At 43.8% G+C, this 17,496-nt stretch overlaps 1 protein-coding gene across 3 annotated transcripts; it reads right to left on the bottom strand.

The window, feature by feature from the left end:
• Positions 1–4,616: 4,616 nt before the first annotated feature.
• LOC117746069 lies at positions 4,617–8,515 on the bottom strand. 3 transcript variants are annotated; one of them, XM_034554880.1, is made up of 5 exons: positions 7,045–7,271; positions 6,390–6,656; positions 6,276–6,329; positions 5,908–6,198; positions 4,617–5,555 (listed from the first exon to the last, which is right to left on the bottom strand). In XM_034554880.1, exons 1-5 carry the CDS (start codon positions 7,106–7,108, stop codon positions 5,425–5,427), a joined length of 807 nt encoding a protein of 268 aa, XP_034410771.1. In that variant the 5' UTR covers positions 7,109–7,271; the 3' UTR covers positions 4,617–5,424. The 3 variants fall into 3 exon arrangements, with proteins under 3 accessions (XP_034410771.1, XP_034410770.1, XP_034410769.1); XM_034554879.1 differs by having other exon boundaries at positions 6,276–6,344; XM_034554878.1 differs by having other exon boundaries at positions 6,276–6,656; positions 7,045–8,515.
• Positions 8,516–17,496: the final 8,981 nt, after the last annotated feature.

Below are 17,496 nucleotides of genomic sequence, written 5' to 3' on the forward strand. Positions count from 1 at the left end.
TTCCTCTTGTTAAAGTTCCTCTTGTTGAAGTTCCTCTTGTTGAAGTTCCTCTTGTTGAAGTTCTTCTTCTAATCTGTCGATACAAAGACCAGTTCACAGCAGATTCAAACCTAAAAGTCCAAGAAGAGATGATTAATGAACGAAAGAACAATTATCTGTTTCAACTGATCCTGCAGGCTTCTTTACAAAAGAAACTAAACGTTTGAATAAGCATTGGCACTATTTCTTATAATTAATGTATTCCCTTAAGAGTAACTACTTTTGTATGTTGCACCAGAATTATCTTCAAGGTGCTGAATAAAACATTCAAAGCATATCTAGTGCCTCCACATGGCTCTCAACATGGTGGAACCAGAAGAAAATGTGAGGAAACAAAGACGGAAAATGAATAATATTATATCTATTATACATAGATATAATATAAATATATATTATATATATATATATATATATATTATATATACATATAAATGTACATATATATATATATATATTATATAAATATAATATATATATTATAAAAATATATTTGATATATATAATATATATATATATATTATATATTATATTTCATATATATATTATATATTTATAATATATATATATATATATATCTATAATATATATAATACATATATATAATATATATAGCTAAAAAAAGACTTTAAGTTGTACTGTGTTTGTTGTATTACTTCATGTTTTGTTTCTCTTAAACTTGCATCATAATGTCTCAATGCACTTCTCATGATAACCACTTCCTTTCTCATAACTCTACAGAAAACTGTGGTAAACTGTAAATGTCCCCAATGTGTACCAAAGAAAGAGAAGAAAGTATCTTTGCTCAATAATTATTCTGTATATTACATATAATTATGTCTTTTGTAATGAGAAAAAAAAGGTTTGCAAGTTGAAATAAAATATCAAACTACAGCATAAAGATATTTAACTACTATCGCTGTCATAAATAAAAGAAGCGGATAAAAGTGATAAATCCTGACTTGCTAAATATCTTTTTCTTGTGGATGTTGACTTCACACATTTCCTAACGCATATGTATTCAAGTGGCACATCCCTCTATAATGATATAATATATATTATAGATAATATATATTGGGAGGAACGGCTTGCCCGATCTGAACCCAAATGGTGTTTTGTTGTTGGACTTCTGTGCTAGCCACAGTTTGTCCATAACGAACACCATGTTCGAACATAAGGTGGCTCATAAGTGTACCTGGTACCAGAACACCTTAGGCCGGAGATCAATGATCGACTTTGTAATCGTATCATCTGATCTGCGGCCGTATGTCTTGGACACTCGGGTGAAGAGAGGAGCAGAGCTGTCAACTGATCACCACCTGGTGGTGAGTTGGATCAGATGGCGGGGGACTCGGCTAGAGAGACCTGGCAAGCCCAAACGTGTAGTGAGGGTGAACTGGGAACGTCTGGCAGAGGATCCTGTCCGGGAGGTCTTCAACTCCCACCTCCGGAAGAACTTCTCACAAATCCCGAGGGAGGCTGGGGACATGGAATCCGAGTGGACCTTGTTCAAAGCCTCTATTGTGGACGCGACTGCTCGGGGCTGTGGCCGGAAGGTCATCGGTGCCTGTCGTGGCGGCAACCCGAGAACCCGGTGGTGGACAACGGGGGTGAGGGAAGCCGTCAAACTCAAGAAGGAGGCCTTTCGGGCCTGGCTGGCTCAGGGGTCTCCTGAAGCAGCTGACGGGTACCGGCGGGCCAGAAGGGCTGCAGTGTCGATGGTCGCGGAGGCTAAAACTCGGGCGTGGGAGGAGTTCGGGGAGGCCATGGAGAAGGACTTTCGGTTGGCCTCAAGGAAGTTCTGGCAAACCATCCGACGGCTCAGGAAGGGAAAGCAGGGTCTACCCCAGGCTGTTCTCAGCAGGGGGGGGGAACTGCTGACCCGGACTGGGGACATCGTCGGGCGGTGGAAAGAGCACTTCCCCCCGGAGAGGGGGCAGCGCCGGAAGACTTTGGGGTGGTTTCACCCATATCCCTGGCAGAGGTCGCTAAGGTAGTCAAAAAGCTCCTTGGTGGCAAGGCGCCAGGGGTGGATGAGATCCGCCCTGAGATGCTGAAAGCGCTGGACATTGTTGGGCTGTCTTGGTTGACACGCCTTTTCAGTGTTGCATGGGGGTCGGGAACAGTGCCCATGGACTGGCAGACCGGGGTGGTGGTTCCCATCTTCAAGAAGGGGGACCGGAGAGTGTGCTCGAACTATCGTGGCATCACACTGCTCAGCCTCCCGGGAAAAGCTTATGCCAGGGTGCTGGAGAGGAGGCTCCGACCGCTTGTCGAACCTCGGATTCAAGACGAACAGTGCGGATTCCGTCCCGGTCGTGGAACAGTGGACCAGCTCTTTACCCTCGCAAGATTACTGGAGGGGTCCTGGGAGTTTGCCCAACCAGTTTACATGTGCTTTGTAGACCTGGAGAAGGCCTTCGACCGGGTCCCTCTGGGTTTTTTGTGGAGGGTGCTGCGGGAGTATGGGGTGCCGGACCCGTTGGCACGGGCCATCCGGTCTCTGTACGCCTGCAGTAGGAGCTGTGTTCGTCTCCTCGGTAGTAAGTCAGACACGGTCCTGGTGGGTGTTGGCCTCCGCCAGGGCTGCCCTTTATCACCGGTCCTGTTCGTGACCTTCATGGACAGGATATCTAGGCGCAGCCAGGGGGCGGAGAGGATCCGGTTCGGGAGTCTCGGGATCGCCTCTCTGCTGTTTGCGGATGATGTGGTCCTGTTTGCCTCCTCGGACCGTGACCTCCAGCATTCACTGGGGCGTTTTGCAGCCGAGTGCGAAGAGGCAGGGATGAGAGTTAGCACCTCCAAATCTGAGGCCATGGTGCTCTGCCGGAAACCGGCGGATTGCTCCCTCCAGGTGGGGTCAAACTTTCTACCCCAAGCGAAGGAGTTCAAGTATCTCGGGTCTTGTTCACGAGTGAGGGTAAGGTGGAGCGGGAGATCGACAGGCGGATCGGTGCGGCTGCAGCAGTAAAACAGGCGCTGTACCGGTCCGTCTTGGTGAAGAGGGAGCTGAGCCGGAAGGCAAAGCTCTCCATTTACTGGTCGGTCTACGTTCCAACCCTCACCTATGGTCACGAACTCTGGGTCGTGACCGAAAGAACGAGATCTCGGATACAAGCGGCCGAAATGAGCTTCCTCCGTAGGGTGGCCGGGCTCAGCCTTAGAGATAGGGTAAGGAGCTCGGACATCAGGGGGGAGCTCGGAGTCGAGTCGCTGCTCCTTCGTGTCCAAAGGAGTCAGCTAAGGTGGTTCATCTAGTCAGGATGCCTCCTGGACGCCTCCCATTAGAGGTTTTCCGGGCACGTCCAACTGGTAGGAGGCCCCGGGGAAGACCGAGGACACGCTGGAGGGATTATATCTCCCGGCTGGCCTTGGAACGCCTCGGGATCCCCCAGAATGAGCTGGAAAGTGTTGCGGGTGAGAGGGAAGCCTGGGTCGGCCTGCTGAACCTGCTGCCACCGCGACCCGACCCCGGATAAGCGGGTGATAGTGGATGGATGGATGGATATATATATATAAAATATAATATATACGCATATATAATATATATTTCATGTATATATATATAATATATTTTATATATAATATATATTATATTATTATACATATATTATACATATATATTATATCTATTATACATATATATATATATATTATATATATACTGTTTATTATATATACATATATATTATATATAAATAATATATATATAGATTATATATAAGTATATATATTATAAATAAAACATATATAATACATATACATATATATATATAAATAGTAAATATAATATATTTATGTTTGTATAATATATACAATATTTATTATTATATATTATACATATATATAACATAAATATTCATTAGACATCTATTATATATATATATATATATATATATATTAAATATACTATATATATAGCTAAAAAAAGACTTTAATTTGTACTGTTTGTAATATATATATATAATATTTATATATAATATATATATATTTAAATTATATATAATATATATATTATACATATATATAAAATATTATTTATATATATATATTATATATAATATAGATTTACATATTATATATTATGTATTTATAATATTTAGGTATTTATTATATATATAATAAAAACAGTCTCTGGCTGATGAGTGGAAACTGTTTTCAGATCTTTCTGTCTTTGTGCTGTCGCCTCTTCTTCCACCAGATCTCCCAGTAAGGTGTCTGATTGGGCTCTAAACTGGGAGAAAACTACCTTTATGCATTAAAATAAGGTAAAAAAAACGATTTCAAAAACATTTTACACTGTATTTCAACTGCTGATTTCTTGTGTTTTGGTCTTCAGTCCTTCACGAGAGGAAACTACCTAATTATTTGCAATGGGCTTTAGCTATAAGCAAAATGTAAGTAATATAGAAAATATATATAAATAATTTAAACAAATTTGTGATTTACTCTTATTTAAGAGTACAGTAAGTCATAGAAAATGTCACAAACATGTTGTAATGTTCTAAAAAGATGTAATGTTCTAAAAATGTTCTATGATATAACAATATACATGATAAAAGATGACAGAAACGTCATAATAAGGTCATAACATGTCATTTTATTGGTTCTCACTGGGTTTGTTTGGAAGAAACAATGTTTACATTAAGTTTTTCTCACTCAAATGCATCGTTGAGTCAACGTTTGGACATTTCCATCAACATGAAACATTTACAAAGCTGATTTTATTAATACTTTCAATCTTAAATGGTTTACATTCATGTTTGCTGGCTTGCAGTCTTCTCCCTCTTGATGTGTTGCTGCCACCAGCTGTGGATCAGTGGTATAGCATGATAGCAGTAATATAGCATTATAGCACGAGATCAGTGGTGTAGCATGATAGCAGTAATATAGCATTATAGCATGAGATCAGTGGTGTAGCATGATAGCAGTAATATAGCATTATAGCATGAGATCAGTGGTGTAGCATGATAGCAGTAATATAGCATTATAGCATGAGATCAGTGGTGTAGCATGATAGCAGTAATATAGCATTATAGCATGAGATCAGTGGTGTAGCATGATAGCAGTAATATAGCATTATAGCATGAGTTCAGTGGTACAGCTTTAGATCAGTAGTATAGTATGATAGCAGTAATATAGCATACTAACAGGGATATAGCATTACTGCATGAGATAAGTGGTATAGCATGATAGCAGTAATATAGCATGAGTTCAGTGGTGTAGCATGATAGCAGTAATATAGCATGCTAGCAGTGTTATAGCATTATAGGATGGGATCAGTGGTGTAGTATGATAGCAGTAATATAGCATGCTAGCAGTGATATAGCATTATAGCATCAGTTCATATAGCATCAGTAGCATTACGAGATCAAATAAACAATTAGTTTATTTGTGCTTGTGGAGCTTCTCCGTGAGGTGGACGGTGATGACGGCAGCCACCATGATGATCAGACCCACAGAGAACACGACTATCTTCACCAGGTACACCGATGGACCAGCAGAGGGCGCCTCTGAACCTGAAACACAACAATACACCTGCTTGAGTTTCACAAAGCGCATTGTGCTCTCTGAAACAGCATATTAGTTTTACGTTGTTGATCCTCTGTTTATTCATTTCTGTGCTACTTTAAACAATCATGTTCCAGTGCTGCACTTTATGTTCATACTTAAAAATGCAGTAATGGAGAAAAGTTGCACTTTTTATACCAAACACGGAAATTAGTCATTTAATTAGTCATGTAATTTAGTGTTCCTATAAATAACATTCATGTGCTAGAAAAAAACTAGAAAAGCTAATACGCTCCAAGTCTTAAGCAAACTCAAAACTGTGCTTTATTATGAGGAAGTCGTCTTGTCCTTCAGTCTTACCAGCATGTTGGCAGCAAACGTGTTGGGTCCCTTTAAAGTCCTTGGTCCAGTGAACCTGGTTGCTATGGTGACAGACGATGGAGCTATTCAACAGGTAGACCTGGAGAGAAGCGCCAGAGGTCGTGACCTCCGATCGCCCTCCTCCTCCCTCCTGACTGCAGGCTCCGTCCACGCATGTAAAAGTGCTGCTGATGTGAGAGTCCTGTGTGCTGCAGTTCACAGTGAGGTCACAGGAGGCGGAGCTTCTGGAGACCACGGAGACCACGGAGAGCTTAACTGGAGACACTGGAGCTGAGGGGGGTTATGTGAAGAGTTCATGAAACATGACAGAGACTCTCCATCTGTGTCTGAAAGGTGAACCAACTCACCTTGAACGGTGACCTTGTATTCAGCTAGTGTGCGGTCTCCTAGTGGGCGGTCTCCTAGTGGGCGGTCTCCTAGTGGGCGGTCTCCTAGTGGGCGGTCTCCTAGTGGGCGGTCTCCTCCATAATGTCCCACTTCTGCAGTATAAACTCCACTGTCTGCCAGCTGGAGATTCTTTAATTTCACAGAGAATCTTTTCCCAGTAAACTCAATCCTTCCAGTGAAATCAGGAAAGACAGCTGGTTCTCTATCATGTACAAATCTCATTAAATTGACCGTTTTGTTGAATCTCCACCAAACAATGAAAAAACCTTCAGGATTATTATATTCAGCCTCCAGGAGCAGATCTTCTCCCTCCTGCACCAACACAGCAGTCACTCTGCTCCCTGTAGAAACAGCAGACACACAATACAATAAGAATCACACACAACACGTGGTTATTACTGGATGTTACTCAAACTGCTTCAGCTCATCAAAGGTCTTTTAACATCGTCTTTGGTCTCCTAAGAAAGACGAGTTTAACAGGTGAAACTAAGCCTGTTGCTTTCTATCATGACATTATTTCCATCAACAAACTATTTTGATTAGGAAGCAGAATTCCTCTTGTACTTCGTAGCGTTTACTTTTTAATCATTCTTCAGGCCGTCAGCGAGGCCACCTTTATGACTTTAACATGTGCAAAAATGTTTTGCTCGGTCATGCAGACACAGGAGGGCTGCATTATTAAACATGAGATACAACCTCAATATTACAATGAAGAAGTTCTTTTCTCACCTTGTGCCTCGACGCCGACGAGCAGCAACAGAATCACAAAGACAGACACGACAGACGGCGCCATAACCTGCTCTGTTTGTACGATGAACAATGGACACTTATTTATTATACCTATAGGAGGGGTCTTCAACAGCTCTTCATCAGCTCTTCATCAGCTCTTCAACAGCTCTTCATCAGCTCTTCATCAGCTCTTCATCAGCTCTTCATCAGCTCTTCATCAGCTCTTCATCAGCTCTTCAACAGCTCTTCATCAGCTCTTCATCAGCTCTTCAACAGCAATTCAACAGCTCTTCATCAGCTCTTCATCAGCTCTTCATCAGCTCTTCATCAGCTCTTCAACAGCTCTTCAACAGCTCTTCATCAGCTCTTCATCAGCTCTTCAACAGCTCTTCATCAGCTCTTCATCAGTTCTTCAACAGCAATTCAACAGCTCTTCATCAGCTCTTCATCAGCTCTTCATCAGCTCTTCAACAGCAATTCAACAGCTCTTCATCAGCTCTTCATCAGCTCTTCATCAGCTCTTCATCAGCTCTTCAACAGCAATTCAACAGCTCTTCATCAGGTATTCAACAGGTCTTCATCAGTTCTTCATCAGCTCTTCAACAGCTCTTCATCAGCTCTTCATCAGCTCTTCATCAGCTCTTCATCAGCTCTTCATCAGCTCTTCAACAGCAATTCAACAGCAATTCAACAGCTCTTCATCAGCTCTTCATCAGCTCTTCAACAGCAATTCAACAGCTCTTCATCAGCTCTTCATCAGCTCTTCATCAGCTCTTCAACAGCAATTCAACAGCTCTTCATCAGGTATTCAACAGGTCTTCATCAGTTCTTCATCAGCTCTTCATCAGCTCTTCATCAGTTCTTCAACAGGTCTTCATCAGCTCTTCAACAGCTCTTCATCAGTTCTTCATCAGTTCTTCAACAGCTCTTCATCAGTTCTTCATCAGCTCTTCAACAGCTCTTCAACAGCTCTTTATCAGTTCTTCATCAGCTCTTCAACAGCTCTTCAACAGCAATTCAACAGCTCTTCATCAGCTCTTCATCAGCTCTTCATCAGCTCTTCAACAGCAATTCAACAGCTCTTCATCAGTTCTTCAACAGCAATTCAACAGCTCTTCATCAGTTCTTCATCAGTTCTTCAACAGCTCTTCATCAGTTCTTCATCAGTTCTTCAACAGCTCTTCAACAGCTCTTTATCAGTTCTTCATCAGCTCTTCAACAGCAATTCAACAGCTCTTCATCAGCTCTTCATCAGCTCTTCATCAGCTCTTCAACAGCAATTCAACAGCTCTTCATCAGGTATTCAACAGGTCTTCATCAGTTCTTCATCAGCTCTTCATCAGCTCTTCATCAGCTCTTCATCAGCTCTTCATCAGCTCTTCATCAGCTCTTTATCAGCTCTTCAACAGCTCCAAAACACAAGCCGCAGGGCCGCAGTCACAACCACTCAACCTCTTTCAGGAAGTGAAGTTCCTCTTGTTAAAGTTCCTCTTGTTAAAGTTCCTCTTGTTGAAGTTCCTCTTGTTGAAGTTCCTCTTGTTGAAGTTCTTCTTCTAATCTGTCGATACAAAGACCAGTTCACAGCAGATTCAAACCTAAAAGTCCAAGAAGAGATGATTAATGAACGAAAGAACAATTATCTGTTTCAACTGATCCTGCAGGCTTCTTTACAAAAGAAACTAAACGTTTGAATAAGCATTGGCACTATTTCTTATAATTAATGTATTCCCTTAAGAGTAACTACTTTTGTATGTTGCACCAGAATTATCTTCAAGGTGCTGAATAAAACATTTAAAGCATATCTAGTGCCTCCACATGGCTCTCAACATGGTGGAACCAGAAGAAAATGTGAGGAAACAAAGACGGAAAATGAATAATATTATATCTATTATACATAGATATAATATATATATATATATATATTATATATATATATTATATATACATATAAATATACATATATATATATATATATTATATAAATATAATATATATATTATAAAAATATATTTGATATATATAATATATATATATATATATTATATATTATATTTCATATATATATTATATATTTATAATATATATATATATATATATCTATAATATATATAATACATATATATAATATATATAGCTAAAAAAAGACTTTAAGTTGTACTGTGTTTGTTGTATTACTTCATGTTTTGTTTCTCTTAAACTTGCATCATAATGTCTCAATGCACTTCTCATGATAACCACTTCCTTTCTCATAACTCTACAGAAAACTGTGGTAAACTGTAAATGTCCCCAATGTGTACCAAAGAAAGAGAAGAAAGTATCTTTGCTCAATAATTATTCTGTATATTACATATAATTATGTCTTTTGTAATGAGAAAAAAAAAGGTTTGCAAGTTGAAATAAAATATCAAACTACAGCATAAAGATATTTAACTACTATCGCTGTCATAAATAAAAGAAGCGGATAAAAGTGATAAATCCTGACTTGCTAAATATCTTTTTCTTGTGGATGTTGACTTCACACATTTCCTAACGCATATGTATTCAAGTGGCACATCCCTCTATAATGATATAATATATATTATAGATAATATATATTGGGAGGAACGGCTTGCCCGATCTGAACCCAAATGGTGTTTTGTTGTTGGACTTCTGTGCTAGCCACAGTTTGTCCATAACGAACACCATGTTCGAACATAAGGTGGCTCATAAGTGTACCTGGTACCAGAACACCTTAGGCCGGAGATCAATGATCGACTTTGTAATCGTATCATCTGATCTGCGGCCGTATGTCTTGGACACTCGGGTGAAGAGAGGAGCAGAGCTGTCAACTGATCACCACCTGGTGGTGAGTTGGATCAGATGGCGGGGGACTCGGCTAGAGAGACCTGGCAAGCCCAAACGTGTAGTGAGGGTGAACTGGGAACGTCTGGCAGAGGATCCTGTCCAGGAGGTCTTCAACTCCCACCTCCGGAAGAACTTCTCACAAATCCCGAGGGAGGCTGGGGACATGGAATCCGAGTGGACCTTGTTCAAAGCCTCTATTGTGGACGCGACTGCTCGGGGCTGTGGCCGGAAGGTCATCGGTGCCTGTCGTGGCGGCAACCCTAGAACCCGGTGGTGGACACCGGGGGTGAGGGAAGCCGTCAAACTCAAGAAGGAGGCCTTTCGGGCCTGGCTGGCTCAGGGGTCTCCTGAAGCAGCTGACGGGTACCGGCGGGCCAGAAGGGCTGCAGTGTCGATGGTCGCGGAGGCTAAAACTCGGGCGTGGGAGGAGTTCGGGGAGGCCATGGAGAAGGACTTTCGGTTGGCCTCAAGGAAGTTCTGGCAAACCATCCGACGGCTCAGGAAGGGAAAGCAGGGTCTACCCCAGGCTGTTCTCAGCAGGGGGGGGGAACTGCTGACCCGGACTGGGGACATCGTCGGGCGGTGGAAAGAGCACTTCCCCCCGGAGAGGGGGCAGCGCCGGAAGACTTTGGGGTGGTTTCACCCATATCCCTGGCAGAGGTCGCTAAGGTAGTCAAAAAGCTCCTTGGTGGCAAGGCGCCAGGGGTGGATGAGATCCGCCCTGAGATGCTGAAAGCGCTGGACATTGTTGGGCTGTCTTGGTTGACACGCCTTTTCAGTGTTGCATGGGGGTCGGGAACAGTGCCCATGGACTGGCAGACCGGGGTGGTGGTTCCCATCTTCAAGAAGGGGGACCGGAGAGTGTGCTCGAACTATCGTGGCATCACACTGCTCAGCCTCCCGGGAAAAGCTTATGCCAGGGTGCTGGAGAGGAGGCTCCGACCGCTTGTCGAACCTCGGATTCAAGACGAACAGTGCGGATTCCGTCCCGGTCGTGGAACAGTGGACCAGCTCTTTACCCTCGCAAGATTACTGGAGGGGTCCTGGGAGTTTGCCCAACCAGTTTACATGTGCTTTGTAGACCTGGAGAAGGCCTTCGACCGGGTCCCTCTGGGTTTTTTGTGGAGGGTGCTGCGGGAGTATGGGGTGCCGGACCCGTTGGCACGGGCCATCCGGTCTCTGTACGCCTGCAGTAGGAGCTGTGTTCGTCTCCTCGGTAGTAAGTCAGACACGTTCCCGGTGGGTGTTGGCCTCCGCCAGGGCTGCCCTTTATCACCGGTCCTGTTCGTGACCTTCATGGACAGGATATCTAGGCGCAGCCAGGGGGCGGAGAGGATCCGGTTCGGGAGTCTCGGGATCGCCTCTCTGCTGTTTGCGGATGATGTGGTCCTGTTTGCCTCCTCGGACCGTGACCTCCAGCATTCACTGGGGCGTTTTGCAGCCGAGTGCGAAGAGGCAGGGATGAGAGTTAGCACCTCCAAATCTGAGGCCATGGTGCTCTGCCGGAAACCGGCGGATTGCTCCCTCCAGGTGGGGTCAAACTTTCTACCCCAAGCGAAGGAGTTCAAGTATCTCGGGTCTTGTTCACGAGTGAGGGTAAGGTGGAGCGGGAGATCGACAGGCGGATCGGTGCGGCTGCAGCAGTAAAACAGGCGCTGTACCGGTCCGTCTTGGTGAAGAGGGAGCTGAGCCGGAAGGCAAAGCTCTCCATTTACTGGTCGGTCTACGTTCCAACCCTCACCTATGGTCACGAACTCTGGGTCGTGACCGAAAGAACGAGATCTCGGATACAAGCGGCCGAAATGAGCTTCCTCCGTAGGGTGGCCGGGCTCAGCCTTAGAGATAGGGTAAGGAGCTCGGACATCAGGGGGGAGCTCGGAGTCGAGTCGCTGCTCCTTCGTGTCCAAAGGAGTCAGCTAAGGTGGTTCATCTAGTCAGGATGCCTCCTGGACGCCTCCCATTAGAGGTTTTCCGGGCACGTCCAACTGGTAGGAGGCCCCGGGGAAGACCGAGGACACGCTGGAGGGATTATATCTCCCGGCTGGCCTTGGAACGCCTCGGGATCCCCCAGAATGAGCTGGAAAGTGTTGCGGGTGAGAGGGAAGCCTGGGTCGGCCTGCTGAACCTGCTGCCACCGCGACCCGCGATAAGCGGGTGATAATGGATGGATGGATGGATATATATATATAAAATATAATATATACGCATATATAATATATATTTCATGTATATATATATAATATATTTTATATATAATATATATTATATTATTATACATATATTATACATATATATTATATCTATTATACATATATATATATATAATATATATACTGTTTATTATATATACATATATATTATATATAAATAATATATATATAGATTATATATAAGTATATATATTATAAATAAAACATATATAATACATATACATATATATATATAAATAGTAAATATAATATATTTATGTTTGTATAATATATACAATATTTATTATTATATATTATACATATATATATAACATAAATATTCATTAGACATCTATTATATATATATATATATATCTATATTAAATATACTATATATATAGCTAAAAAAAGACTTTAATTTGTACTGTTTGTAATATATATATATAATATTTATATATAATATATATATATTTAAATTATATATAATATATATATTATACATATATATAAAATATTATTTATATATATATATATATTATATATAATATAGATTTACATATTATATATTATGTATTCATAATATTTAGGTATTTATTATATATATAATAAAAACAGTCTCTGGCTGATGAGTGGAAACTGTTTTCAGATCTTTCTGTCTTTGTGCTGTCGCCTCTTCTTCCACCAGATCTCCCAGTAAGGTGTCTGATTGGGCTCTAAACTGGGAGAAAACTACCTTTATGCATTAAAATAAGGTAAAAAAAACGATTTCAAAAACATTTTACACTGTATTTCAACTGCTGATTTCTTGTGTTTTGGTCTTCAGTCCTTCACGAGAGGAAACTACCTAATTATTTGCAATGGGCTTTAGCTATAAGCAAAATGTAAGTAATATAAAAAATATATATAAATAATTTAAACAAATTTGTGATTTACTCTTATTTAAGAGTACAGTAAGTCATAGAAAATGTCACAAACATGTTGTAATGTTCTAAAAAGATGTAATGTTCTAAAAATGTTCTATGATATAACAATATACGTTATAAAGAGGTATGCCTTTGGCAAAAACATGACAGAAATGTCATAATAAGGTCATAAAATGTAATTTTATTGCCAATGTAAAATATTATGAAAATATTATGCATCGATTATTGTTTTTATTATTTGTATTCTTTTATTCTCCGTCAATATGTTTATTGTTACGCACCTGTACGTGCATCGTCCCTGCAAATTAAACAATTCTGATCCTGATTAATAAAAGTTTAATAGTTACAGAAAATAGTCAAGAGCGCACACGTTTTATATGACTTTTACAGTCATGTGATATTGTGATGTGATTTTCACATATGACCGTTGGAACAATGGCTGTTTACAATCTTTATTTGCGTACTCTTTTTATTGTCTGTATTCATGGTGAAAAAGGGTCAAATTAAAAGACCGTGAACATTCCTCCAGCAGCACGTCGTGTCAAAGGGGCATCCATTACCGGACACCACCGTCCGCAACACCACTCTCCCACCGCGAGATGGCGACAACATCAAACAAAACAAACAACAACAAAAAAACACTTGACGACTTCTCTGCCTCGGAGACACAAAGCCAGTGACGTCATCGTCCGCGGAGGGACAGAGGGTGCGCGAAGGACACATTACGTCATCCTCCACTAATATGATAATACATCTCAGGGGTCTGAGGGGCCATAATCCATGCAGCGACTGCTTCCAATGCGAACAAGGGGATGAAATGGAAGTGATTGTGGGGGGGGGGGGGGGGAGGGGGGGGCTGAAGGTTATTCCAGACATTATTCCTCAATGAGAGCAGAAAAGGAGGATCACTACGTAATAAGTAAAGGAGGCTGTAAGCGTCCTGTCTGTCTCCTGTCCTTGTCTTTCTTTTTCCAGACATGTTATTTCTCCCCCCCCCCCCTCATGTCACCCAGAGGAGAGGAAAGAAGAGAAGGAGTGAGGAGAAAGGAGGCCCAGATGGGTGAGAGCATGTGAAAAAGAGAAGAAAGAGCGAAGGAGGAGGTGCATCGAGAGAGGAGAGGGAAGGAAATGAGAGCAAAGGAAAGGGAGGTAAATGAAAACAAGGAGAGATGGTGACTGAGGAGATGAAAAGAGGAGAGGGAAAAGGAAAGTAGAGGAGGAACAAGTTGCTGTGATTTGAGAAGGAGTGACAACACGAGAGAGGAGAGGAAAATGAATGAGGCAAGAGAGGAGAAAGGAGACAAGAAGTTGTGAAAGGAGGAATAAGAACAGGAAATAGGAGGAGGAGAGGGAGAGGAGAGAAGAAGGACAGAGGTAAAGAAAACAAAATCCCGGGAGGAGGAGAGAGGAGTGATGAGAAGAGTGGAAGAGAGAGGTGAAAGAAAAGAGGGGAAGAGAGGAGAGGATACATTGGAAAAGGAAGAGAAGAGAGATGGAGAAGAGGGGAAGCCTGTGAAAAAGATGAGGGAGGAGGAGGGGAAGAGGAGGGAAAGAGGAGGGGAAGAGGAGGAGGGAAAGAGAAGGGGAAGAGGAGGAGGGAAAGAGGAGGTGAAGAGGAGGGAAAGAGGAGGTGAAGAAGAGGAGGGAAAGAGGAGTAGGGGAAGAGGAGGAGTAGAAGTGGAGGAGGGAAAGAGGAGGAGGAGGGGAAGAGGAGGTGAAGAGGAGGAGGGAAAGAGGAGGTGAAGAGGAGGAGGGAAAGAGGAGGTGAAGAGGAGGAGGGAAAGAGAAGGGGAAGAGGAGGAGGGAAAGAGGAGTAGGGGAAGAGGAGGAGTAGAAGTAGAGGAGGGAAAGAGGAGGAGGAAAAGAGGAGGAGGGGAAGAGGAGGAGATGAGGAGGAGGGAAAGAGGAGGAGGGGAAGAGGAGGAGGTGAAGTGGAGGAGGGAAAGAGGAGGAGGGAAAGAGGAGGGGAAGAGGAGGAGGGAAAGATGAGGAGGGAAAGAGGAGGGGAAGAGGAGGAGGTGAAGAGGAGAAGGGAAAGAGGAGGAGGGAAAGAGGAGGAGGTGAAGAGGAGGAGGGAAAGAGGATGAGGGAAAGAGGAGGGGAAGAGGAGGAGGGAAAGAGAAGGGGAAGAGGAGGAGGGAAAGAGGAGGTGAAGAGGAGGGAAAGAGGAGGTGAAGAAGAGGAGGGAAAGAGGAGTAGGGGAAGAGGAGGAGTAGAAGTAGAGGAGGGAAAGAGGAGGAGGAGGGGAAGAGGAGGTGAAGAGGAGGAGGGAAAGAGAAGGGGAAGAGGAGGAGGGAAAGAGGAGGTGAAGAAGAGGAGGGAAAGAGGAGTAGGGGAAGAGGAGGAGTAGAAGTGGAGGAGGGAAAGAGGAGGAGGAGGGGAAGAGGAGGTGAAGAGGAGGAGGGAAAGAGGAGGTGAAGAGGAGGAGGGAAAGAGGAGGTGAAGAGGAGGAGGGAAAGAGAAGGGGAAGAGGAGGAGGGAAAGAGGAGTAGGGGAAGAGGAGGAGTAGAAGTAGAGGAGGGAAAGAGGAGGAGGAAAAGAGGAGGAGGGGAAGAGGAGGAGATGAGGAGGAGGGAAAGAGGAGGAGGGGAAGAGGAGGAGGTGAAGTGGAGGAGGGAAAGAGGAGGGGAAGAGGAGGAGGGAAAGATGAGGAGGGAAAGAGGAGGGGAAGAGGAGGAGGTGAAGAGGAGAAGGGAAAGAGGAGGAGGAAAAGAGGAGGGGAAGAGGAGGAGGTGAAGAGGAGGAGGGAAAGAGGAGGGGAAGAGGAGGAGGTGAAGAGGAGGAGGTGAAGAGGAGGAGGGAAAGAGGAGGAGGGAAAGAGGAGGAGGTGAAGAGGAGGAGGGAAAGAGGATGAGGGAAAGAGGAGGGGAAGAGGAGGAGGGAAAGAGGAGGAGGGAAAGAGGAGGAGGTAAAGATGAGGAGATGAGGAGGAGGGAAAGAGGAGGAGGGGAAGAGGAGGAGGTGAAGTGGAGGAGGGAAAGAGGAGGGGAAGAGGAGGGGAAGAGGAGGAGGGAAAGATGAGGAGATGAGGAGGAGGGAAAGAGGAGGAGGGGAAGAGGAGGAGGTGAAGTGGAGGAGGGAAAGAGGAGGGGAAGAGGAGGAGGGAAAGATGAGGAGGGAAAGAGGAGGGGAAGAGGAGGAGGTGAAGAGGAGAAGGGAAAGAGGAGGAGGAAAAGAGGAGGGGAAGAGGAGGAGGTGAAGAGGAGGAGGGAAAGAGGAGGGGAAGAGGAGGAGGTGAAGAGGAGGAGGTGAAGAGGAGGAGGGAAAGAGGAGGAGGTGAAGAGGAGGAGGGAAAGAGAAGGGGAAGAGGAGGAGGGAAAGAGGAGGTGAAGAGGAGGGAAAGAGGAGGTGAAGAAGAGGAGGGAAAGAGGAGTAGGGGAAGAGGAGGAGTAGAAGTGGAGGAGGGAAAGAGGAGGAGGAAAAGAGGAGGAGGGGAAGAGGAGGTGAAGAGGAGGAGGGAAAGAGGAGGTGAAGAGGAGGAGGGAAAGAGGAGGTGAAGAGGAGGAGGGAAAGAGGAGGGGAAGAGGAGGAGGGAAAGAGGATTAGGGGAAGAGGAGGAGTAGAAGTGGAGGAGGGAAAGAGGAGGAGGAAAAGAGGAGGAGGGGAAGAGGAGGAGGGGAAGAGGAATAGATGAGGAGGAGGGAAAGAGGATGAGGGGAAGAGGAGGAGGTGAAGTGGAGGAGGGAAAGAGGAGGAGGGAAAGAGGAGGGGAAGAGGAGGAGGGAAAGAGGAGGGGAAGATGAGGAGGTGAAGAGGAGAAGGGAAAGAGGAGGAGGAAAAGAGGAGGGGAAGAGGAGGAGGTGAAGAGGAGGAGGGAAAGAGGAGGAGGGAAAGAGGAGGGGAAGAGGAGGAGGTGAAGAGGAGGAGGTGAAGAGGAGGAGGGAAAGAGGAGGAGGGAAAGAGGAGGGGAAGAGGAGGAGGGAAAGAGGAGGAGGTGAAGAGGAGGAGGGAAAGAGGAGGAGGGAAAGAGGAGGAGGTGAAGAGGAGGAGGTGAAGAGGAGGGGAAGAGGAGGAGGGGAAGAGGAGGAGGTGAAGAGGAGGGAAAGAGGAGGAGGGAAAGAGGAGGAGGTGAAGAGGAGGAGGGAAAGAGGAGGAGGTGAAGAGGAGGAGGTGAAGAGGAGGAGGGAAAGAGGAGGAGGGAAAAAAGAGTGGAAAAAGAGTGGAGGGGGGAAGAGGAGGAGTTAAGAGAGAGAGACACTCCCTTATAAACACTAAATATTATTTAATAAACGGTTTATGTTTATTAAACAATCGAATGCAACAATAACAACAAAGGAGCCGTTGCTGCGTTCCTTATGAAAAGCTGCGTCTTCTTTTATTTTCTGTAACATTGTGGAAAAATAATTACATACAATTTGAAAAAAAGAAAAGAAGAATAAAAACAAACTTAAAATCAATCGTGAAATAAAAAAAGGGGGAATTTGAATAATATCTTGCTGGGGTTTTTTTTATACCGTTTTTTTAAAAAATAAAAAGAGACTCAAACGTGAACATAA

The sequence above is a fragment of the Cyclopterus lumpus genome, chromosome 17 (genome assembly GCF_009769545.1).
Source record: "Cyclopterus lumpus isolate fCycLum1 chromosome 17, fCycLum1.pri, whole genome shotgun sequence".
Taxonomy (NCBI): Eukaryota; Metazoa; Chordata; class Actinopteri; order Perciformes; family Cyclopteridae; genus Cyclopterus; species Cyclopterus lumpus.